At 34.8% G+C, this 26,228-nt stretch overlaps 1 protein-coding gene and 1 long non-coding RNA gene across 2 annotated transcripts; one reads left to right on the top strand and one right to left on the bottom strand.

Annotated features, from left to right (window-relative positions):
• Positions 1-12,997: 12,997 nt before the first annotated feature.
• Positions 12,998-14,675, bottom strand: LOC118446765 (potassium/sodium hyperpolarization-activated cyclic nucleotide-gated channel 1). The gene is made up of 3 exons (XM_035877795.2): positions 14,554-14,675; positions 14,281-14,442; positions 12,998-14,189 (listed from the first exon to the last, which is right to left on the bottom strand). Exons 1-3 carry the CDS (start codon positions 14,673-14,675, stop codon positions 12,998-13,000), a joined length of 1,476 nt encoding a protein of 491 aa, XP_035733688.2.
• A 1,483-nt stretch (positions 14,676-16,158) lies between these two features.
• Positions 16,159-16,659, top strand: LOC118446757 (uncharacterized). Its single transcript, XR_004839680.2, has 3 exons — positions 16,159-16,270; positions 16,346-16,396; positions 16,502-16,659. It is a non-coding gene; the product is annotated as an uncharacterized LOC118446757 (long non-coding RNA).
• Positions 16,660-26,228: the final 9,569 nt, after the last annotated feature.

Raw genomic sequence — 26,228 nt, 5'->3', positions numbered from 1 at the left:
CTGGAGAAAAAAGAAAAAACAAAAGAAAAAAAATCTCATAAAATTATCGATTATAGGTCAGAGAAAAGATATTCTCAAGAGTCTCTGGTGGTTGTTAGTCTATCTCGAATATATAAAAAGGATGAGTTTTAAGAATGGCGTAGGACGCCACAGGGCGATCTCCTTGTTATTATCTCAAAGTAAGATCGGCTTCTGGATTGGCGTCGTTCTCTCTAGCTTTGGAAATGACGCTCGGCTGATATCTCAGCACTGGTATCTGGTCTTGGAAAAGAATGTTCCGGCTTATAAGCTCGGTATCCTATTAATAGAGCCACTCGAGAGACGTTTATTTACTCTCTATCTCTCTTTCTCCTTCTTTGCGAATATATTCCTACTAGGAAAGTTCCTACGACGACGAAGACGACGATGACGACGAGGAACGCATCTATTAACTCTTAACGCGTTTGTGGGCTTAAGCAGTCTCTGTAAGTATTTATCTATCAACCCGAATAAGCGGCTTACGTGAGCGTTAATGAACTTTTCGTAAAAAAGAAGGATAGAAAAAAATAAACACAATGGTCTCGAATGTAAAAAAGAAAAGAGAGAAGGAGGAGGAGGAGGAGAAGGAGGTGGAGGAGGAGGAGGAGGAGGAGGAGTAGAAGAAGAAGGTCTTGTTTTGATTCTTGTGGAGCGAGTTGGCGACAATTCTTTAACGTCGTCGTTCTTGGGGATATATCCTTCGCGATTAAAGTATTAAAGCGGAAATGCGGTGACGACGATGACGACGACAACAACGACGACAACGACGTTGACGGCGACGACGAGAAGAAGAGAGGCTACTTCGATTAAATCAAGAAGCGATAAAGATTTCGAGCTGGGAGAGACCGATCGCGAGTATCATCAGGTTGATCGTCGGACAACGCTTTCGCAAGTTCGAAGATGAGAATCTGGTTTGGTCGGTCGTTTGCCTGTTCGATGGCAAGCTCAACGTTGCCGTTGCGCTTCGATGTATGTAAATGCATCGAGCTGAATTTCCGCTATGGCGTAAATAAAGAAAAGAAAAAAAAAAAAGAAAAGAAAAGAAAAGATGGAGAAAAGAAACGAATGAGGAAGAAGAATGACGTTATATCATGAGAAATTGCAAGCCAACGAACGATAAAATGGTTCCTCGTCTTTCCATTCGCTCGATGAATGTTGTGTCTTGAATTTCAAACGAATCGTTTCAAAGAATCCCAATGATAATTCCTTGATTGAATCAAGTATGCTTCGTGGCTTTTACCGTCTTAACCTTTTATATTATATTTAATATACTTACGGATATGGGGCATGGTTTGTCTCGCGCTTAACAAAAGTTAATGAAAAGGGTAAAACATGATGAATGTGAGTGATAGAGAAACAAAGAGAGAGAAAAAGAGAGAGAGAGAGAGAGAGAGAGAGAGAGAGAGAGAGAGAGAGAAAGAATCTTTATCAACTTTTATTACGCCTACGAATTACCTACACTGAATGAAGTAATATATAAAACGAGGGGTAGTTTGAGGGGTAGAGTTTAACTTTCTCTTTCTCTCTCTCTCTCTCTCTCTCTCTCTCTTTTCCTGTCTTTCTCTCTTTTCTTCTCTCTCTTTCTTGCATACAAATATATAATTCCATTGCCTCACTATATAGTCCGTGAAGCGTGTTAAGCGTCTTTTCTTCTCTTCTCTCTTTCTCTTATCGAAGAAAAGAAAAGAAGACTTCTTCGTTCGTTCGACTTCGGAAACTGAGGAAACGGCAGACCTTGGTCTCTTTTCTCTCTCTCTCTCTCTCTCTCTTTCTCTCTCTCTTTCATTCTTTCTTTCTTTTCTTCTTCTTAGCTATACACACTTATCTTCCCCTCGCAATCGGTGCAATATATTCAGGGCGCAAACCATCGTTGTCGTTGGCTGAATGGACGTTTTCCATTCAGCCAAAGTCGCGCGCTCGCCTCCCGTCGAGAAACACAAAGGGATCGTTACCCTGTTGCAACCACCACTGTGGAAAGTAGCAATAGTAGCAGCAACAGTGGCAGTAACACGTCAGAAAAGTGCCACGCCGTGGCGGACACTTAAATACGCGGAATTCACGCCCCGATCGCGTGAATATGGAAAAAAAGTGAGGTTTTCACTTCAGCAAAAAGACCAACGACTTTCCTTTTTTTCTTGTTTTCTTTCATTTCCCTTTCTTCTCGTCAGCAACTCCAAAAAGACTTTCGTTCGCTATCTCCAATTAAGGTAGCCCAATTTTCAAACTATGCTTCCCACCTCTATCTCTTTCTCTCTCGACGACTCCGACCGCTCTCGTTCAAGCTGTTATAAACTTTAGCATTTCTTCTTTTCAATGTTTTCGCAGGTAATACGCGCGACTTAATTGCCGAGCTATGACGATTAAGTCACGAAAAAGAAGATTGTTGAGAAAGAAAGAAGAAAGAAGAAAGAAAAAAAAACAAAAAAATAACGAGAAAGAGAAAGGGATAAAAATTCTCATACAATTTTCCTCGTATTAATGTTAACTCTAACAGACTCATTTCTTGTGGTCGACTCTCTCGCGAAAAGTATCAGTTTAGCGTACGTCGTTTCTCATCGACAAAACGGAGAAATCCATTGAGGAGAACGGTACCACGACGTGACGTCCGATTAATCAGCCTGGCATTGTAATTAACGTTAGCGTACGCCATTAGGTCGGTTACACGTGCCTTTTATACGGTACTCTCACAATTACCTTCGATAACTCATCGACCAACATCTTCTCTCGTAAACTTCTCTTCGTCCTTGTTCGATGAACATTAGTAATTTCTATTTGCCCACCCGCGGTTGATATCTCGGAAATAAAAAAAAAAAAATAATAAAATAAAAAAGAAAAAGAAGATTCCAATTGCACAGTCTAAGACGAACTGTCGCCTCGTTCTTCTTCGTCATTTCTCGTATTTATGAGAAGACGAAGTCGATAGGTCAGGTGGTTTCATGAAGTGCCGTGTCTCTACTCGAAACGGCATCAAGCTCGGACCTATCGGTTCTTCAATCGATGTGTGTATTCAATTTACTGTCAGTGCCCATCCATTAACGTGCGATGCTGATTACCGTGGACGTGAAAATAAATGTTCATTTCTTCGGGGTATTCATTTTAAGATGGATCTTGTCGATTTCGTGGATAGGACGTGTAAGAGACGTTAAGTTTCCTGAATTATAGAACCCGCAAGATGATCTATGAACTCTTACAAGCCATGATCCCTAATCGTATTTTCCATAAACCTACCTACATATATATACATATATACATAATAAAGGGAGAATATTGTTATTAATTGTTTGAAATAATTTTATCTTTAAAGGAAAAGATACAAAATTTTCAACTTCTTTGTTGCCAGTTGAAAACACCGACACACGCACACCATTCACTAAAAAATTTACCACATAGAACATACTACTCGGTGTATTTAAAAGATTTACCAGTTTTAACTACACTTACAAGTAGAAAAATCTCATAGAGGGAAACGAGAGAATCCTTTAATTTCTACTAAAAAGAAAACTTTTGCTTGCAATAACATGAGGAGATAGAAGAGAAATACGGGAAAGAAGGTATAGTTTAGGAGCAAGAGGATCGCATGCGAATGGTGCATGCATCTCCTTTGGATCTTCTCGTAGTTTATCGAGGTTCCACGTAGAGAGCATTGTGGTCGCTGCATAATATTAACATTAGAGGTGATTAGTGGGCTGCCGACCTCCAATGCTGACCAATACTTTCGAACGCTACTCTCTTCTTCTTCTTCTTCTTCTTCTTCTTCTTCTTCTTTCTACACACGCGACCTTCCATCCATTAACGAGATTCCCAAGCCGAGGTCGACTCGGATTTTAGGCCCTCCCCTTTCTTCTCTTAAATATTATTCCTTCTTTGTCTTCTTCTTCTTCTTCTTCTTCTTCTTCTTCTTCTTCTTCTTCTTCTTCTTCTTCTTCTTCTTCTTCTTCTTCTTCTTCTTCTTCTTCTTCTTCTTCTTCTTCTTCTTCTTCTTCTTCTTCTTCTTCTTCTTCTTCTTCTTCTTCTTCTTCTTCTTCTTCTTTTTCTTCTTCTTCTTCTCGTCCTAAGTCTCTTCTCCATTCCCATCTCCAAGAGAACTTTTGCCTTGTATGAGATGCGAGCTCTAGCAAGGCGACGACCGCACTGAAAATAATTAACTCGTAGCCGGCTATCTTAAATGTACACCATGGAGACAAACGAGTCGTTATTAGTAGAAAAGATTCTTATTTATGCGTGCCGATTTAACCGACGGAGAGGATAATTAAAAAGCTGCATTCCACGTATTAAAGCAATTAATGACCTTACGGTGAACGTACGTCTCGAATGAATTTCTATCACGTGACATATTGCATTGGGTACAATAAGTCATCGGGATAATTATAGTCTTGAACGATAAGAAAAATTGAAATCTTTTTTTGCGGCACGTGCCACTCCTAGCTAGCTGGCTAGCTAGCAAACTAACTACATGTGAGAATCATGTTAGACTTTTGTAAAGTAAGAAAGTTATTAACCCGTCGAAGTATCGATACATCGTATTTTATTTGGCTTGAGTCAAAAGCACCGATCGAATCTCGAAACACATCATCGATTACATCGTGGATGTAATATAATATAATCGATAAATTCGAATATATTGTAAAATCATAAAAAAAAGATTATACCATGTGATATTATCCACTTTGTCTTCATTCTCAAAAACTCGATCTCGACAACAATCGTTAAGCCGATCGTTTGGTTCGTTCAAAGCAGAGGGAGGAAAAAGTAAACGAGCACCGGCGAACGGGGATCTCGGCTGGCTTGTTTATATGCTCGCCTCGACTACTTGCCCTCGTGCCGGCGGACTAAATCACATCCTGCGGATTTTATATTAAAACAAATAATTAATTCGGATGCCCGTCGCATCGGGTGGTCCCTTGGCTCTGTCCGAGCCACGAAGGTGCATTGGCAAATCGCAGGACACTTTTGTTTCGTGCGACGAAAAGGAAGAGAAGGAGGAACAGGAGAAGGAGAACAGGTAAGTATATCGTGAAGGAACCAAGGTACGCTGCATCGAATAAAAGAGAAAGAAAGGGAGCGTTGAACCGTGCTAACGTTTTAACACTATTCTAGTCAGCAGGGGTTATGCCAACTTGAATATACTGCTCTTGTATCTTTTAATATTAGAAAGCTATATATGCATTGTACTAGTCGAGCATGCTCGATAAACGTCGATTACAAACACTCTACTTTGTAATCATTTATCTTCAACTTAGAATGAATACGTTCGACCTCATCATTTATAGATTATTAAAGAGAACAGTCTAAATTAATGTACATATATAAAATGTATGTATGTATATATATATATATATATATATATATATAATAATATATAATATATATATATATATAATATAATAATTAAATAAATAAAAAGTATGTATATATGTAAATTGAACGTTCGTTAACAATGATATTATTTGCCAGAATATCCTATATATTATTTATTATATATCCTATAATATTTATCATTTTACAATCGACATATCTATATCTGAATCAGTATTATCAACAATAATTCAAATTTGTTATCGCAGAAAATAATAAATCATCATGTCTTGGTATGGCTAAACAATCCAGTGATAACTAATTCGTAGAAACTTCTTGCTAACGGGTTTGCTTGAAAGAGGATTAGAAGTTGCTGCTATAAAGCCTACGGTATTACTTTAACCAACAGTAGACTGTTGTGACAAGTAAAATCAAACGTTCTAAAATACCTCTTGAGATCCCACGAACGCTTCCGCCATCCGATTTCCCTACCTACTTTATACTCAATTCCACGTACTCGTTGAGTACCTCCAAGCACGTTGGCGAATGCACTTGACCAAACAAGCGTATCGCAATTTTAATAATTGCCTATAGAATACACATTTTTTTAAGCTTGCTCAGGTGCCACTATGTCCTTTCTCTTATAGTAAGCGCCCGCATTTGTAAGTTAAATAAACAAATGAAAGAAAAGCTACAATAAATTTTTTAAAATAATGAAATGATTAAATAAATAGATAAACAATTTTTTTTAAATTAAAATTATAGATACTGTTTATTTTTTGTTATTTCTAAATAAATATCAAATGCAACGACAATGTCAGTAAAAAATTTACCGTTTCTCTTTTTCTTTCTCTGTCTCTCTCTCTCTCTCTCTCTCTCTCTCTTTCTCTCTCTCTCTCTCTCTTCATTTTAGGGATCGTTATCGACACGATCGTCGGTACGTAGCACGTTCAGAAGAAATGATAAACTGTGCCAGGGCATGCTCGCCGAATATACTTACATGATATAAGAGGGCAAGCACCAAGAGGAATTATGGTAACACGGACGACGTCGTATGGCGGTATCGAAAAGACTCACGCATATACGAAGAATAATAAAAATTAAAGAAAGAAAAAAAAAAAAGAAAAGGCAAATAAAATTAAATGAAAAAGTCAAAAATTTTGTTGAATTCATCGTTATGATCTTCAAGAATCGTTTGTAAATTTATGTTAATGAATACAAAGGTCATCCAATTACAAGGACATTAATTAGTATTCCATAATCTATAGAATGATCATTGATTTGACTCTTTGAATTCACTGACACTGAATTAAATTCACATAACTTTCCAAATGTGTGCTTTACCTAATTAATAAGCAATAGTCATATTAAATATTACGTAATTAAACGATAAATACATCGAGAATGGAAAGTACGTTAATTTTGTAAATATTCATTGCCATCCATAGAATATATCCATAGCGTAATCGAATTTGATGCATTATTTTAATTATCTAGCTAATCGATATAGTAACCTCTCAGAGAGACAGAAGCAGAGAGAGAGAAAGAGAGAGAGAGAGAGAGAGAGAGAGACAGAGAGAGAGAGACAGAGAGAGAGAGACAGAGAGAGAGAGAGAGAGAAGCTTCTGCACAACGAAATTCTCTTTAAATACAACGAGGAACTCGTTTTACGAAGGGAAAGTCATTTAGAAGAGCCAGATAACGAGCTAAACGAGTCCGTCTAGAAACTTTGCTCATTTGTAACGCAGCGAATCGCGCGCTTCGAGCGCGGCCTTTAGTACTGCAAGTCATAGTTTCTAAAGAGTAGCGCGTATATTTGTCCGCTTTCATTATTTACGTCGATACGCCGACTTCTCGAAGAAAGAACTAAAGAGAGAAATGGATGGAGGTGGAAAGGACAGAGAGAAACCTTTTGAAGTTTATAAATTTTCTGGATAGGTAACTCCTTTCTGATGCGTTCGTTCGTGTTGCCAGCGATGAGAAATGTCCATTGAGAATGTACCGAGATATATATATAACGTCACGAGCAATTTCGGATCAATTTCGAGTTTGCGATGAAATGGTCTACGTGAAATAAAAGTAATCCGAATCGAGAGAGAGAAAGAAATAAAAAAATTAGGGACAACACACGTGTTTTTTCTTTTGCTTTAGAAAATTGTTCTTTTAAAGAATTTATTTATGTTATTTTTAAACGATTAAATTCTATTATTATTATATTTTTAATATATTCGCTAACTAATCCAATGTATTCGTTTAACGATGTAATTGGTAACACTACGATGATTAATATTCGGAACATCTACGAGAAGATATCTAAAGACTCGAAGTCTACGTTGGTCGATTTTGCAAATCACTCGGCAGTCATATCCCTCCTTAACACGATTCGTTGCAACAAATACCTCGATGATACGGAGATGATCGAGCGTTGGTCGTGTAACACCAAGGTGAATTGCAGAAACGTCCCTCCGTTCATTGTTAATCTCGTTAAATCACGAGGGTGACTGCAGAGACGAAGCGACTTCGAATTATGCAGATCAAGCGTCACGCGACCCTTGTCAGCTTTTACTAACCTTCTCCTCTTCTATATATTTACTCTCTTTGTAACGCGTGCGTAAAGACTAACGATATTGTTCTTTATGAAAATCGTGAGAATTGTTTTAATGTATCGTACGCTGAAAATTTACTTTCTCGAAATGATTATACATTTTTTTAAAAGTTAAAAAAAATATTGTGATAAATAATTATTAAACATTTGATTATAAAATTATGAAAATAATCAGTTGGTCTAATTAAACTCTTTTAAATTAAAAAAAAAAAAAAAAAAAAAAAAATAAAGAATGATAATATATATTCACATAAAATAATTAATATGAAACTGTTTCAATCCATCAACTATACCGATTGATTAAAATTTACATAAATATCTAACACTTTTGAAAAGAATATCAACTTTTTGCAAGAACAAGGAAGAATATAAGAGGTCGTTCAGTTACATACATAGCCACATCCGCATGCCATTGGCCGTTGAGCGATAAACGGCGACTTTAGTTCGGACAATGACGTTCAATCTAGCGTGACGGGATGATACGTTGCGGGTGCCCGACCACCCGCTGCTAAACTCCTCTGGTGGGCGAGTATAGGGACCGCACATCATTACCCACCGTTGTTGACACTACCTTATAAACGTCGTCATTCGAGCTCGGGGATGTGTGACGGACAGTCAACACCGTAATGCAACGTCACGGTTGGAAGCCACTCGATTAGGGTAGTACAGCATTCGGGTGCTAGCGACATCCTTTTGGAACCGGTACAACTGATCAAAGAATTTCGAGCTCGTTAATATTGATGCTCTATGACATTTCTGCTTGTTTATAAGCGTTTGAAAAATATCATCGAATAAATTTAATGAATGATAGAAATTATTTAATAATCTTTTGGTTATAAAGATCGAAATAAAAAATAAACTTTGAATTTAATCATTTATATACAAAGAGTATGCCAGATGAATAAGATATTATATAATCTAGATGCATATTTACACGTAAACATACAGAAAAAAACTACAAGCGTTGATAAATCCGTATTGCCGTTAAAAATTGATAGAACGTTTTCAGAAGTGCACAGGGTCGTCGGTTAAATTACGTATGTAGTGAATGGTAAACGGAAGCCCGTATAAATAAGTATCGGTTCTGCATTGGGATCGACAACGTATGTGTGTGTGTGTGTGTGCGCTAGTGATTGAAGAGAAAGAGAGAAAGAGAGTTAATACATATACCTTCTACATTTATATACGTATATAAACTCTCTATAAGGGAGAAGAGTGGGAGGAGGTAGTAGAGATGAGGGAGAGAAGGTAACGGAGAGAGGGTAGAGGTCGACGGGGATGAAATAATGGGGGCGGACGGCGGCCGAGTCGAAACATTGATGTTGCCCGGTGCGCTTACAAACACACCGACATCAATCGAGCATGGTCCTTCCAACACAAAACCAATCCAGACGGGTCCGTTGGCCAGGCGGTGGCGGCCGTTCGAGTTTCGAGGGATGAATAAGGGCTAGGATGACGGAGGTTTAAGAGAAGAGAGAAAGAGAGAAAAAAAGAGAAAGAGAGAAAAAAGAGAAAGAGAGAAAGAGAGAGAGAGAGTATAGGTAAAAGAGAAAGATGGCACATACGACTTGTGTTCAGCGTCCTTATAAATGTGCAATGCGCGTACTATGGGATAGGTAACTGGAAAGGATGAGAAAGAGAGAGAGAAAGAGAGAGAGAGAGAGAGAGAAAGAGAAAGAGAGAGAGAGAGAGTTGAAGGAAGAGAGAAAGAGAAGGTAGAACTCAGCAGGGTGGTCTCTCGTATCGATAAACGATCAATCAACCGATACACCTATGGACGAGGCCATCAAGAAGAGTAAGAGAAAGACAGAGATAGACAGAGACAGAGAAAGAGATAGAGAGATAGAGAGAGAGAAAGATAGAGATAGAGAGAGAGAGAAAGAGAGAGAGAGAAAGAGAAAGAGAATGGAAGAGAGTAAGAGGTGGTGGAAACGTAGGTGGAAGAGGAGAGAGTTGGTAAGAGTGAAGGTGGATGTGCTCGGTTTGTCGGAGGAGAAACAGGACGAAGATGGGGGAAGGTGGCAAAAGGAACGAGAGAACGCTACGATGGAGGGTGAAGATGGGTATGTGGGCGGAGGTATGGAAGGGGTTGCGCGGGAACAGAGAGAGAGAAAGAGAAAGATGAGGGGCGAGTGGTGGTTCCGAGGGAGGGTGCTGGCCTGCTGAGTATCGACCCGTTCTTGCCGAGGAGAAGGCAGCAGAGCCTAGGGTCGCCGTCGCTGGGTTTTGTGTCGCTATAGGTGTGCCGCGTATCCGTCCTATCGGAAGAACAGCAACGCGAAGATGCACTCCGAGATTCCTCGTGTTCAGAAGACATTGACATGGAAAAAGAGAAATCTCTAGGATCTCATTTTTTTTTTGCTTTTCATATTATACGTCCGTTATACGTCTAGAAACAGTTGAATCTTTTCCCAAGATAAGGTTGGTTGATGACCGAAGTATATTAAAAGAAAAAGAAAAAGAAAAAAAAAATAAAACAAAAAAGAGAAGAAAAAAGAGAAGAAAAGAATATTCGAACATTGAAACAAGTTATGTCATAGGAACACGATATACTCTCGAGAACGTTAAAAAGTTGAAAAAGTTAAAATGAAAAATATTCGTATATAGTATATAGTATTTGATGACAAAAAGAAAATTTGTTCTTTCGTCAAAGAAAGAATGTTGAAAAGGAAGGTAAAAGTCGAATTACCAAGACGACGTATTCCCTCTAGGATGCGCGTTCCGATGGATGTATCACGATGGCGTATCACTCACGCTCCGTTAATCGCGTTAACGAGCCGGATCTAGGTAGGAAGAATGCGTGACCATGGAATAAGTTCTCTTCTTGTCGATTTGTTATACACCTATTGACGGTGGTACGTACTTGCGCGCAAACTCACATATATTCTCTCCCCCTCTCTCTCTCACTCTCTCTCACTCTTTCTTTTTCTTTGTGTTTATGAGCGATCCCCTTTACATGGTTCTTCCAACCCCCTTTCGGTGTTCCGTACAGCATTCAAGTGCGCATGGTGTGTAACAATAGATCGTGCGCGTGTACTTTATAAGTGGATCTGCCCATTGTGGGGTCAGGTGGCTTGCCGTTGCTCGACGGAGAGCCCGTTGGCTGACTCGGCGGGGTGTGGCCACATAACTATAGCCACAACGTGCTCTGTTCTACCCTCTCATATTATTTCTCTCTCTCTCTCCCTTTCTATACATTTCCTATCTTCGTCTCATTTCTTCATTTTCAAAGATACGATAACTCTGTTTCACTCTGAACCAAATCGACGAGTAGAGTTGCCGGGCTGCTTTCTCTTTAATAACAATACGTTCTCTCTTTCTCTCTTTTCTTCTCTCTTATTCTCTTCACATTCATGGTAAAAGAGGGATAGGAGTAGGGATAGAAGCTACCAAGCAGGCGCATCGCGTCGGCCTATTACAATGGCCAGCCCTCCTAACCGTTTCATTGTCATCCTCCGTTCTCTCTCTTTCTCTCTCTCTCTCTCTCTTTCTGTATTCTCTCTGCCCATGCGTCGATGCGCGCGAACCATTGTTTCGTCGAATGGGCGGCTCTCAACGGCACACCGCCAACGCCATTCGCACCGACCAACCAGCTTGATATTTCCTTCTCAACCAATCGCTTACTTACGATCTCTACGTGCGAATGTCAAGTCTAATGGACAAATTCTAAGCTCTCCTCTTCTCTTTTTTTTCTTTTTCTTCTTCTTCTTCTTCTTCTACTTCTTCTTCTACTTCTTCTTCTTCCTTAATTATTGCTAACGTCATTATTGTTGGTAGACGGGAAAGATAAGTTCGAGTTTTCGATGGACGCAACACTTATAATACTAAACGTACATAACACTCCTACCGTATCGACGAACGATGAGAAGAAGGAGGAGCTTTTTAACTGACTTGACGACGCGCAAGTACTACGTATTTATGCCTCGTCGACCGTGGCGAGTCTAAAAAGCGTGGCGAACACGGTTATCGCTCTAACAGCACAGCACCTACTACTACCTCCTGAATATGAGTCTCATGGTACCATATAGAAAAGCTGCTCGGTGATGATATTGCCAACGGTTTATATAAAGCGTCTCGTGTCTCTGTAAAATGATGGATTTGAAGGTTGGAAAAGGCTATTTGGCTCTCTCTTTTTCTTTCTTTCTTTCTTTTTTAATTTTTCTCTTTAGTACACATTGACACCGAGAAAAGACGTACTACGTTGATACTCACATTGGCTTCCGTGTAGAAGCTTCTCGCTCGAAAGAAATAAACGAGGCCCCGACTTTTACGTCCTTAATGGTTCCGAAGGGTAGATACATCATCTCCTCAGCATCACCGAGACTCCCCGCGATGACTTCGATAATGAGACTGCAATTAGAACTCTGTAAGTTACCTACGTCGATGATACAAACCTTTTCAACTTAATCTTTTCTTTTTTCTTTGTGATTTTTAATTTATTTTGCCAATGGGATCTTTCAAAAGATTATCATAGGATATCGCAAATGTTTGTTCATTTTTAAGAATATAAAAAAGAAAGGAAGGATGATAAAAATGTTAACGCGTGTCGTAAAAATTAAATTATTTTGCAGTTGAAAACCAAACGAACACAAGACTCTGTCATAGATACGATTTTGTATTATGATTATTTCACTCGTATCGCATATGCGGTAGCGACTTAATATTTACGTATACTTGCTATACATCATGTTGCATAATAATCATAAGAATAGATTATCAGAAAGATATATATCATAGATATCAGAAGAAGATATCTGTAATATCAAAACGGTAATGAAAAATATGTAGTTGAGCTATTTTTAATTATCATAAATTATCACGGATAGTATTGCTCATTCTGCTCAAAACGCTTAAAATTTTCATCAGTTGAGAATATAAACAATATTTTTCGTATCGAGTTTTAAAATAATATTAATACCATAAAATGAATATATATACAATATAAAAACATATTACATTTTTAAATTGAAATTATGGTCACGTTCATGATATATTATTAAAATTATATACGTACATACGTAAATTTAAAGTATGAAATATTAATTATAAGAACACAATAGTTATTGAAAATTACACTAATTAGTAAGCATCAAGAATCATAGTTCTTTCATGTCTCTCTATAGCAATTTTCTTGATATGATCCCACAACATAGGGTAACGATGAATCGTACGAGTAAAATCGACACGATCGAGTCGATAAAGTTTGCAAATCTCAACAGCAACTACGCTGGCAACTCTACGTTCGTCTGTCATTACGAGAGCAATCTCACCGAAATAAGCACCATCCTCAAGATGGCAAACTTCTTTACCAGAAATCGTATAAACTGCGACTGTACCACTGGCAATAAAATACATGCAATTACCTCGTTCGTTCGCTCGTACGATCACATCGTTCGTCAAGAAAATTTCGGATTTCAATAGAGTTACTATATGATTTAAAAGAGCAAATGGAAGATTATCAAAAAAACTAACGTTTTCTACGAGTTTTTGACAGGAAAGCATAATAATTTCCTGACGTAATTGTAATGACAACGTATTGATTATATCAGATTCACGAAAGTAATGCTGTAGAAAACGAAATTCATAATAATTAATTATTCGACGTTGAGTTCGACGTGGAAGTTGTTTGTGTCTTATGTATTGTTTCAATTGACGAACGGCACATTGATATTTAAATTTTGAAGAGTAAGCTCCTTTCATATATTGCATCAATCTTGCTATGAGTAACGACGTAAGTAGGGTACCCATTATTTGGGCAATTATTATTACGTAGAGATCAAAAACATTTCGTCGATCATTTTTAAGGAATCCGGATCTCAAACAATTTCCTATTGTCAGCAGTAATGAAAAGAAATACTGTGTATCTGTGGGCTTATTCCAAAGATCAGCATCATCAATCCAAAAATCGGTTCTAGTATAATCTGGTTGTTTTATTGAAATAATTATTATAGGTACTAGCCAAAAGATGCAGGATAGCCAGTGAATGAAAATGATCAACCAAAAAAATATAATAATGCGGCGGTAATGAGATATTGATATTTTTTTAGTATATGCTAATTTGTCGGTATAAGCTTTAAGAGAAAAAAATCGAAAGATACAAAGTAAAGAAACTATTTTTCGAGTTACTTTGCATTCGTTCCACATATTCACAAATATCACGTCGGTTGGAAAAGAGCCAAAAAGATCGGTAAAGAATGTACCATGTTTTACGTATCGTTCTATAATTTTTTTCCGTTTCATCTCGACGATAGATCGACGTTTGTCGAAGTACCTAAACAAAAATAAATATTTTCTTGTTATTTATTTCATTTCTAGATAACCTATTTCATCGTTTTTATATAATTCATTGTAATTGTATTCACCCGGTAGATACATTAACGAACATGTCTCCGCAACAGAGAAGGAGTAGAGAATTTTTAATGAATGTTGGAAGAGTCTCTTGAGTGATACTAAATGCCGCTTGATATGGTGTTATCAACAGGATAATTGTCATTCCCACGATGAGCAAGATGTCCCAGTAATATCTGAGAAATATTTTATGTACGATTGGTTTCTTTGATAAAATTTGAACATTAAAAAATTATATTTCCTTTATTTAAAATTAATTTAAAAATAATAAGATTTATTATTCTTACCTAAAATTACTAAATGGATGAATTATGTTCTTGTAGTTTTGAAGGTGTCGACGTTTTTCATTTAATAGTGCTGTTTGACTGCGCAAATATCTTTGAGTATTTGGATTTGTAAAAGAAATCATGAAGAAATTACGACAATTATATAACAATTTTTGCAGACGACTTATATGATAGGACGATACATTTTGTGACGAAGGTGTATTTTCATAGTTAAAATACATTTTATTTCTTTATTAATTAATTCTTATTTTTTAATGTATTAAGTTATCAGAGCAATGATTGTATAATGCGAGAAACAAAAGAAAAGAATCGATAGAAATTAAGACGATTCGAAGTCATATGCCTTGAATATTGTTATTGTTCTAATTTTTCTCTTTTTATTAAATGTGTTGAGTTTCTTTATCTCTTTATCCTATAATATCAAATAAAACACCAAATTTAATAAAAAAAAAAAGTAAGAATTTATTTTACCGACTGATGATAAAACAAAAATAAGATTTATTATTACCGATTGAGTATTTTAATCCTAAACTAATTTATGACAATAGAAGATTACCATTTTATTGACTAATCAATCGGTAAATCTATCTTATCAGTAGGTAATAGTAGATCTCTGTTTCATCGGCAAGCAATAATTGACTTTTATTTATCGAATGTGCTGTTAGCAGTAGTAGATCCATTTTTTTAATCGGTTATAGAAGATTTTTGTTTTATCGTTTGTTCGGTTCGTCATATTGAGGTTCTTTTTTGTCAATTACGGGAAATTATTGTTGATAATAATAATGTTCTATTTTTTTTTTATTTAAGACTGTTCACCACTTAATATTCGAAGTGTGCGTGACTTTAGTGACGGAAATGGACTGATATTAATAAGACAGATATTAATTACAAATACAAACGGGTAACGCTGTCCCCACCATTCCATTATCGTATCGGTATATAAGTTTGTTTGTTTATTCCTTTCTCGCGCATACATAACAATTGGTGTCATGTAATAGCTGTGAATTCACTTTCCAGTCTCTTATATGTATTTTTTTTTGATAGTAGCATGAGTTTCGCAGTGATCTGTGCTAGATACGACATCGATACGCATTTGTTTTATTATAAAAATATAAATAATAAATATAATTAACACATATGATAATTAGTATATAAATTTGCAAATTTAAAATAATTATCTTTGAATTTATTTATACTTTATTTATTTGCAGGTAGAAGAATTATTGGCAATGTAAAGTGTTAATACTTTAATGTTTAATCAGAATTAGATCGCAAAGATTTTGAAAATATATCGAAATATGCAATCATTCGTACTGCTTGCGTTAAGTGATTTATAATCAGATTTCAATATCGCAAGTATTACCGATAAGTCTTACTATGTAAAATTACTGCATGTGGAGACCCGGAGGTTAACAATGACTTTACTCTAAAGTCACTTTTATTTATCGACTTTAATCTAAAATATTTACGTAAGTATTAAAATAACGGTGACTCTACGTTGAAATTCGAAGTGACATGAGCTAACTAAGAATTTTGACTTCCAACGCTATTTGACGGAAGGTCAGTCCCCGCTTACGAATAATAGGACTGTCGCAACTTCAGCAGCTACATATATTCTCGTACTAAGTAGAACTATTCGTATACACCGAATCTCGAACAATATAACGAAGTCCATTTGAATTTGCGCTTGGATATCCACGCGAGTGTTAGAAAAACGGTAACTGCTCTAAAATTCGCGTTCTTGAGATAATCTAATCGAATTTTCGAGCAAATAAAATGAAGTCCCCTATAGGATTCGTAATCGTGCTGGCGAACACCCACGCCTGTGGCCACCGACACGCGTGTGAGTATTCTACTTATCCTTCCCGTATTCTCGCATAAAAATCGATAATTAATCGAGCCATTCGGCGTCAGACTCATCTGATACATCAGACTCATCTGATCATAGATGAATCTGTCATCCCTCGATGATTTCTGGAAAAGGAGACGAGAAAGAGAAGAAATATAAGATAGAAAAGAGTGCCTGAGAAAGAAAAGAAAAGAAAGACCGAATGTACGTGCATATGACAACGATCAAACGCAGAACAAGAGGTAGATATTGAATATTATTCGGACGTATTGAATATCGGGCTCTATCCAATCAAAATCGAGCTTGATTTTTCCTGATCTGAGAGTCCTCATCGAAAAATCCTTCTCAAAGTTTCCACTTGAGAGCTCTACACGATATTGAAACAGCAACCCGCACAAATGCCCATGAACTCAATCCATGGATCACATCATAATTCTATTCGACATTTTTCATTCAAAAGTAATGACTCTATCGAGACTTTTCTTTTATCAACATAATTGATTAAATATTTAATTAATTTTTATTTGAAAATATCAATGAAAAATCCTTGGACGTTTCTTCTTATAAGCGATTATTCTATTCGTTAGAAAAATAATCATACAGTTCCGCTTGTAATTCAGAAACTATCCATATCACCCTGGTCATTCTTTATTAGAACTCATTAATATTGATTCTTTATTATTTCTACGCGAGAAAAATTTTTGATAATATATTAAAATATTACAAATTTCAAATAATTATAATTAATAGATTTGAACAAGAACACCCTATCCTGATGTAATAAATAAATCAAAAAATCAAGAAACTATTGACGAGTAAATCTCCGAAGAAATTTACTCGTCGCTTAATGCTGTTCTACTAATTAATTATAACCAATCACTCTTGTCGATTTGGATCTTTAGTCCTTAACATGATTGAATGATCGGAGGGACTTAAAAATTCACTTATTATTTAGGAATATAAGAAATTTACTTATTTTTTTAGAGCAATCTGCAATGGCTCTAAAACACTCATCTGCGATTTAGATCGAAATTGAGGATAATTGAAAATAAGGTAAATCGACATCCTCTTCAATGATGCACTGACTCTAATTTATGATAATTATTTTTTAACAAACAATCACTGAAGTTAATTCAGTGAATCTATTGTCTTTTATAAATACATTCTGTGCGATTGTTAAAAAAGCAAAAAACTTTGTAAACCAACACTGACTCTAATGATTGCATTGTAAGCAGTTGATGCAAGTTCACTTGTTATTTAAATCGCAAAACGCGAACGAACAAACATTGCTTCTACTTTGCGATATTTTTATTTTAGCGATGCAAACATTCGATTACTCCATTGCTATGCACACGATTGCAATGAAGTTCTCAAACAGAAAAAAACAAATAAAATAATTAGTATCATTATTATAATAAGAAACTACTATAAATTATTCAAGAAATATATGATATAAAAATATACTTACTTTAAGTCTTTATTGTTACTTGCAGGAAAGACACTTTGAGAGAGCTTTGATGATTACTCATGAGAATCCAAAAGAAGACTGATCTAATAATAGTCAAAGTCGATCAAAATTTTGATTTTTTTGACTTAATCAAGAAACGCCAGTTCAACATTTAAGTCTAATGCAAAAGAAATTAAAATTATTGTAAGTTTCTGCCGCGTTTCCGTTTTTCTAATCTTTTTAAACGAATATACTATTGTTTAAATATTAGTTTATTGTACGTCGTGTACATTAAAGATTGTTTAAATAATTGAAAAATTATCGAAAGCATTAATTTATACAAAGATTAATTTATACAAAAGTTTAAAAAAAGAGAGTTTTTATGTTCACATGTCGGAATTCAAAAGAAAACTAACTCGTTATTTGTCAAAGTTAATTAAAAGACCGAATGTTTATATTACACAAAGTCAACTGTGATTATTTTAATTTCCCCGGAGATTAAATTTTTACAGTATTGGAATTTTTTATTAAAATTATTTAAGTTTCTTAGGCGTAACAAACTTTATGACATAGTACATAAATTTCTTTATTTTTACGAATTTCTTTATTTCTTTATTTCTTTATTTCTTTATTTTTATTTCCTTTTTTTAGAATCATCTGTTCAAAAAATAACTGAGTAAGTTACCGTAGATTCTTCGTGCGAGCATCGTGAAACGTATTTCTTTGCATTTGAAATGATTCAGGAAATCTGAGCATCTGTTATTTATGTACACGACAAACAGATAAACGCTACTTCAAGAACAAACATGCCCCATTCTAATGTGACATAGAATAGTAATGTAGTAGAAGGTTATGAGCTTCTTCTCTTTTGCCGCAAATTTCGAGAGGCGCCACAGTACAGAACTTTCTACACGAAAAATGTCGAAAACAACATTTACGCCAATAATAAGAAAAAGTATAATTCTTTACTGATTTTAATGAACAATATCTCGTTTTAAAGACGAAGATTTTTTCTACGATATATATTTTTCAAATTTTTAAAAAAGCTTTTTATTTGTGCATAAATTATAATTGAAAAATATTATTCTTTAATACGACGTTTTCGAAGAAAATGAAGCTTTTTCAAAACTTCAAAAAAGATATATCCTAGATTGAAGCTTCATCTATAAAATAAAATCTTTTTCATCAAAATCGGTCAAGAATTATGTCTGTTCTCATTGATGGTGTAAATCATTATAAAGTCAGGGATAGTGAACAGCTTTAATAGAAATAATTAGAATTAAATTGTTATAATTGTCAAAAAATTGAAAGACTTGTTGGCTTCTATGCGATGGTATGAAATATTGATATTTAAGCGAATCTAAATAATTATTTTATATACAAAATGTAAAATGATGATTTCATCGTTTTAAACTCGATAATTTACTTCCTACTGAAAATATTATCAATTTGATAAGTTAGAATTACTTGCAAAAAATTTTGATAATGAAAAATTTACTGCAATATTATTATTATTTAATTATTAGTGTTGCTGTAGAAGTTGTAGAGTTAATGAATTTCAAACATTTATTTTTAGAAATTCGTAATCATTTGTACTTCAATGTGTCTTTGGAAGCACAATTTATTAATGAATCAAATAAATGAACTGCTTTCATAGAATATCAATTGTAAGCCTTCATTCATCTTATCATGATATGATTATTAATATCCAGCTATGAATATCATTAGCTTTGTCAATGGATAATTTCTTCCTGTTTTATCATAAGCATTTATCATCGTAGTTCATCCGCTTTATCTTCTGTAAGTATTCAGTTATCTATTTTATCGACTCAATATTATATAAGATAAAAAAATCCAAACGTTATCTTAATTTGTCAATGGAATAGGAAGTTAAACTTTATCCTTAAAAAGGAAATATCATAATTTGAATATGTCGATAATCATAGAAATAAATATATAACATGTTGAAATTTTTTACGTCGGTAAATACATTCTTTTAATTGATAGTTTCTGGGAGGGCAGCACTTTATATCTTTCAATTTTATTACATATTGCGGACGAGTACTGAAAATATTTAAAAATCATATACTTAATCGAATTTATTTATTGTTATATTAATACTTTCGATTTATATATTCTTAAATATTTATAATAATTAACTCAAATTAATGTCGACAAAACTCTTATTAATAATATTTTGCAATTATAGCTAATTATTATTTATCATTTACAATTATTAATAATAAAATATGAAAAATGATAAACATTATGTTCCTTTAAAAATTTTACATTTAGCCTATCGTGTTTAGACTCTTTTACATTTTGTATTCTACATATAAGCAAATGCTAAGCAAATTAGCGCTCCCAAAGCCACGCTTGCCTTTTGACGCTTTAAATTTCGGATCTTATCTCACGAGTAAGTATTTTAAACTGCGTAACAAGCGCCGAGTTTCTAAAACGTTCTCGTTGCTTCTTGCACCTTTGGGTTAATATGGTTTATCCGTTTAGTGAAATATCAAAGTAAAGATTACAGAATACATAACATAACTTATAATGAATATTACGTGTTTATTTTTGTTTTGTCTCATGGTTTGCACATTTTTATAAAAATATTTTCTAATTTGAATACTAAATTTATATTTTATAATCCTTTGAAATCTGATTCGTAATAAATTCTTTAAATCTGAATCGAAACAAATATCGGTAACATGAATAAAATATTTAGTTTTTAGTACTCGATATACAGTTGTCCGATTTTGTCGATTCACTCGAGGCAATACTGTATGATTTATCTGAACCATTTAATTAACATGAAACATACAAATATTCTTATTAAAAAGCAATACATAGTAATTTATATTTTAACATAAAATTATACATTCGTTACAGTATGCTGAGTTCCTCGATTTTATACCGATCATTTATTAATCATTTATATTCTCAACTTTTTATTTCTTTCTTTTACATTATAAAAATCCAATTTTTAAATAATTTATTATTAAAATATTCAGCATAGATTTTCGATTGTTTCCGAATCGTCGTAAGATTTTCGTGAAAAGTGTACACATTTTTAAAAGAATCTATTTGCTAAACGGTACGGACAATTTAAAGTCGCCCATTTTTATTTGTCCCTAGGGAGTTAGGGTCGCGGTTTTCAAGGCTAGTATATCGCTGAGATGTCGACTTATCCGTAACTTTCTCCGTCCTTCGTTATACGTTCCCTTTTTGTGTCTTTTTCTTCTCCTTATATCCTGGTAATAAATTTTCAAGTCGTCCGCCAGTGTCCTGAAACTCTGGAACGATGTTATGGACGATGCTCGAGAACAAGAAGGGTGGTTATTCGGGCTACCTTCGCAAGTCTCCGCACATACTAAGGTGGATTTACCGTAGCCCATCCTCGGTCTAACGACATACAGCTGCTATAGACTATTCTATATTTAGTGTGTATTTGTATGTGTATATGTATGTATATATGTATGTTGGCGGATTGAAATGGCATATAGTGATGTAAGGATCACCGTTTGATCTCTCTCTCTCTCTCTCTCTCTCTCTATCTCTCTCTCTCTTTTTCTTTCATCAGATTTTCTTTTTAACACGTTGACGCTGTAATTTGTATTTTACTGCATCGAATGGTTCTTTGTAAAGATCAGCCACCATTATGTTTGAATTGTTTTAAAAAAACTATATGAGCAGTAATAAATCATCTTACTTTATTATTTATTGTAGTTTAGAACTATAATTAAATATTAGAAAGACAAATTAGTTTTTAATTTATATATAATTATTAAATAATAATATATAATTATTAAAAATAAAAAAAATTTTTTACTAGAAGCAAAACCGATATCTAAAATTATATTGCAATGAGTAACCGGCGGTGAACATTGTCCGATGAGTTTATTTCGTTTGAGCCATCAGTAGTATATATCAAGGTCAACGTATTAAATATATCCATATATTTTTAACAAGAACAAATAATTTATAATAATATTTAATAATCGGTTTTATTTATGAAATTATCTATAACGAGTAAATTACGTGGATAAAAAAAATTCTAATATTATACGAGAATTTGTATTTGTTTTATATCAGGATCACTTATGAAATAGAATATAATGAAAATACGTTTATGATATTTATGAAGAAAAAAAAGAAAAGAAAAGAAAAAACAAACTATTAGATAGAGTTGAAAATGCATCAATTTTATTTGTTACCACACGTACATATGTATATGTATATGTACATAGATATCATATGTACATATATATAGAGGTAAGAACGTGTGAGATGGCTGTCTTGAAAAGTTATGGTTGGTATCGTTGCTGTATCAATATCTCGTTAGGAACTACGACAGAAATAAAAGCGAGATGTTCGTTCTTACGTCTGACCAGCCAAGCAAAATCGTACTTTTCTCCCTCTTTCTTCTCTCTCTCTCTCTCCCTCTCTCTCTCTCTCTCTCTTTCTCTCTCTCTCTCTTTCTTTTTCTGGAAAGAAGACGCCAAACATACGTGATATCGCTTCGTACCACCCGACGTAACTCTCCTCTTCATTTTTCTCTATCTTTCTTTCTATATTTCTTTCTCTCTTTCTTCTTTCTTATTACATTTCCTACGAAGAGTATTTCTCTCAGTGTAAAAGACGAAGACTCGTCGCTTGAAGAAAACTCGTCGATTATATCGACCGTATCGTTTCTAGCAACGATGTAACGAAGATGGATTCGATAGATGGATGAAAGGTAGAGAAAGAGAGATAGAGTACAGATAGTTTTCGTCGAAAAGCGAAACGATAAAAACGAATTTGTGCTTCGATTTGCTCGTCATCGGTAAAAGGATAGTTCAAGTATATCGTTTGATATTCCTTATATCAAATTCGAAAATAAAAATATTCGAAAATATAAATAATAAGTATTATCCTTTTGAAAATTTTTAATATTAAATATCTGATAATATGAGATTCTTCGTTTTTAACTTCGTTTTAGTCTATTTAGGAGATTAATTTATGTACAATTTTTATAGACGTATTGGTAAGTGTTGATTCTTAGACTTTACTTTTTATATACATATATTATTTCTTTCAAACGACATAAGGATTGATAGGGAATCGTTGTTAGATAAGATCGGAAGAGATAAAGCAGGCCACAAACGACTGGATCGTAATAATCCAAAGAGAATTCGTAGGATATCTAGCTTGTAAGTATAAGTTATTCACAGATAGCGTATTCTGTTCCTCATTAGGGCAGGAGATGGATGTTTCGAGGTAGTAGCGAGTACTTGCAAGAGCTCGTGCTCAACGTCCTGAGCATCTAACTGTGTCGAAATTTGAGCGGAATTCATAGTCGTGTTGCGGATACGCCGGGAGTAATTGTCCGATGCCAAGGAAGCGAGGACTAAATTTGTCTACGGTTTCGAGGACTCTCTGTCTCTCTCTTTCTCTCTCTTTCTCTCTCTCTCTCTCTCTCTCTCTCTCTCTATCTCTCTCTCTCTCTCTTGGAGTAGCTAACGTGCCTCTCGATTCAACTTCGTCGAATTTCTATCTCGAATTTCATTAAAATACTCGCTAAGACCTACGCCTAACGAAATTTCAAGCGACGTTGAGACATTAGAACTTGATCAAAATAACTAGATTTTCTTTTTGATGGATAAAATATATTATGAAAAAACTCATTATAGAATCACATTCGTCTAAGTAATTTCTTATGTATGGTAAAATATCGTACCATATGAATCTTGAAATAAAAATAAAAATAGATATTGGGCTTTAAATTAATTTTCTTTTTTATAACACAGAAAAGATTTCTCTATAACGTTTATTCGTCAATACATTAAATCGACTGAACGTTCAGAACGAAAATATAAAATAATTTTCAAAAGACAATCTCTTGGAGGGGTGAAAGTGATTTAGAATAATTCACTATTAATATAGCCATTCTGACAAAAGGAACACTGCAACTGGTGGTCGTAAGTACTTTACTTTTGTTATGTGAATTGGAAGGGTGCGTAAGCCACAATATTATACGTATATTCTTGTATATATATACAATATCTATATATACAAACATATATATATATATATATATATATATATATATATATATATATATATATATACACAATACATGTACCGATTACATCGCAAGCTGAAACATCGTTTTCACTGTCCGGTAGTTGGCATCGGGCCAGTCTAACTGAGAGAACGCCCAATCTCATCCCTTCCATATACCCCATTTGACACCCCTCGACGTTATACGAGGATTAGGGTAGCATTCTGATCCCCCCACTTCTATTACCACCCTTTAACCACCCTTTCCAAACCAACAGTTTACCTACGATCTTGTAATGACATTCTTCTATCTCACTCTCTCTCTCTCTCTCTCTCTCTCTCTCTCTCTCTCTCTCTCTCTCTCTCTCTCTCTCTCTCTCTATCTCTATCCTCTATCTCATGTGTATTGCATTCTTTATCGTTCGTATAGACGCACGTGCGAACGCACTTCTAACAGGCATTTGCATCCCGTTAAACGTCGTAAACTTGTCAAAGTATGCACAGCACCGGTTATGTGCACTATCGTGGACCTAGTTTGACCTAGCGAATCCTACCAGTCGAGTCGAGAGAGAGCCAACATTTGCGGTATCCCTCTCTCTCTCTCTCTTCTCTTATTCCTCCAAAAGACAAAGGATCTTCCTGCCATTATTCCGAATAAATCGTCGCAGCCGAATACGTTCTCACGTCGATAGGAAAAAGAGTAGAAGAAGGAGGAGATGAAAGGCCTCTCATTTTTCTATCTCTTTTCCTTTCCTTTTGTTTTAAGAGATAAAGATAGAGATAGAGATAGAGAAATAGAGAGAGAGAGAGAGAGAGAGAGAGAGAGAGAAAGAAAGAAAGAGAGCAAGAGAAATGAAAAAAATGTTTTAGGAGAAAAAAGAAAAAGGCTGAGAATCCCTGGCCGGTCGTCCAACATCGGTGACTCGAAATTAAGCGAAATCCAGCAACGAGATAGGAGGAAAACTTTATGCAACAAATTTAACGTTGTTTTTAACATGTTAGTCGGTGTAACGCGTTAATGTCCACTGTATATGCAACGCGTAGTTCCACGCCATGTGCTCTCTCAGCGGTACAGAATTATATGGACTGTTAAATCTTCTACAGTCTCTTTAAACTACTATTCTCTCTCTCTCTCTCTCTCTATTTCTCTCTTTCTCTCTATCTCTCTCTCTCTCTTTCTCTTTCTCTCTCTCATTCTACAATTCTATGACAAAGAGAGAAAGAGAAAACACTTTTGACGTTTCCTACCATCGTGGATCATCGCACCTTAATGACGTACGACCACTGCACACATTTTCATTTACGACGGCAGCCCAATTTACGCCAACGTATTCGACGATAACTCTGAAAAATGTGGCTTTAGGATAACGATCTCTTGGCATATTGCGATCGTAAACGTTAAATAAAACGTCGCCCAGAATCTTCTCTCTACGTTACTCGCGCCATATCGTAGATAAATACATACGTATATACGTAAGTATATAGATTTATACCTATATGTGGATATATTTGCTGTAAATGATGCGAGTCGTGAATACTTGGCGATCTATTTATGACTCTTCATATATATTTTCTCTCTTTCTTTTTTCTTTTTTTATTTCCCATAGAAGCGGTTTAACATTTGTCTTGTTTATTTTTCCTTTTTATTTCTTTCTTACTTCATAAAATGTTTCCAAACGATTACCACGTTTCCAAATATGTGTTTCACGTGGGCTCGCGAAAGTGTTATTATTCTTAAGCCCTTTATCTCCTCCAGTACTTTTGTTAATAGTATATCGTTCGTTCGTTCGTTCGTTCGTTCGTTTGTTCAACAATATAGTATATTAAATTAATATATGAATTTTCTTTTGTATTTTTTTCCTTGTCTTCCAGCGTTTATTCGGCCGGTTAGTACGATTATGCTTTTCGAAAAGGATTTAAAACGTTACGGAAGTAGTAATAATAATACAGTCGAATAATTAACGTTCGAAATAATGAAAAATTTCAGGATTTATATATGTACGTTTTATATATGTATAATACTTTTGTTTATATTTTCTATGGTATAAGATATTTTTTAATGAAATTGAATCGATATTATCGGTATTATAATAATAATAATGCAATATGTTTCTAGTAGATATATGTGTTTGGACAATTTGATGAATATTTAAAGGACTGAGTTAGAATCTGCAGTCGCAGTCATGGATAGCAAATTGGGAAAGTTGCTTGCCTCGCTGCTGACGAGGCTGCCAGAGTGCATTTGCGTCTTGTTGTATTATCTTTGAAAGTTTCTGACATCTTACGAGTTTCGAACTTTTGCTATATACGTATTCAAAGTTGGCTCGCGGTCTTGCAAAC

Source organism: Vespa mandarinia, chromosome 3 (genome assembly GCF_050613455.1).
Source record: "Vespa mandarinia isolate Hongniang chromosome 3, ASM5061345v1, whole genome shotgun sequence".
NCBI classification, from domain to species: Eukaryota; Metazoa; Arthropoda; class Insecta; order Hymenoptera; family Vespidae; genus Vespa; species Vespa mandarinia.
This window is presented reverse-complemented; position numbering and strand designations above follow the sequence as displayed.

Coding starts and splice junctions, on each gene's coding strand:
- LOC118446765 (XM_035877795.2), bottom strand. CDS start 14,675: ATGATTTCTTTTACAAATCCAAATACTCAAAGATATTTGCGCAGTCAA. Junction 14,443..14,553: donor CATCCATTTAGTAATTTTAG/GTAAGAATAATA, acceptor AATATTTCTCAG/ATATTACTGGGACATCTTGC. Junction 14,190..14,280: donor TTCGTTAATGTATCTACCGG/GTGAATACAATT, acceptor ATTTTTGTTTAG/GTACTTCGACAAACGTCGAT.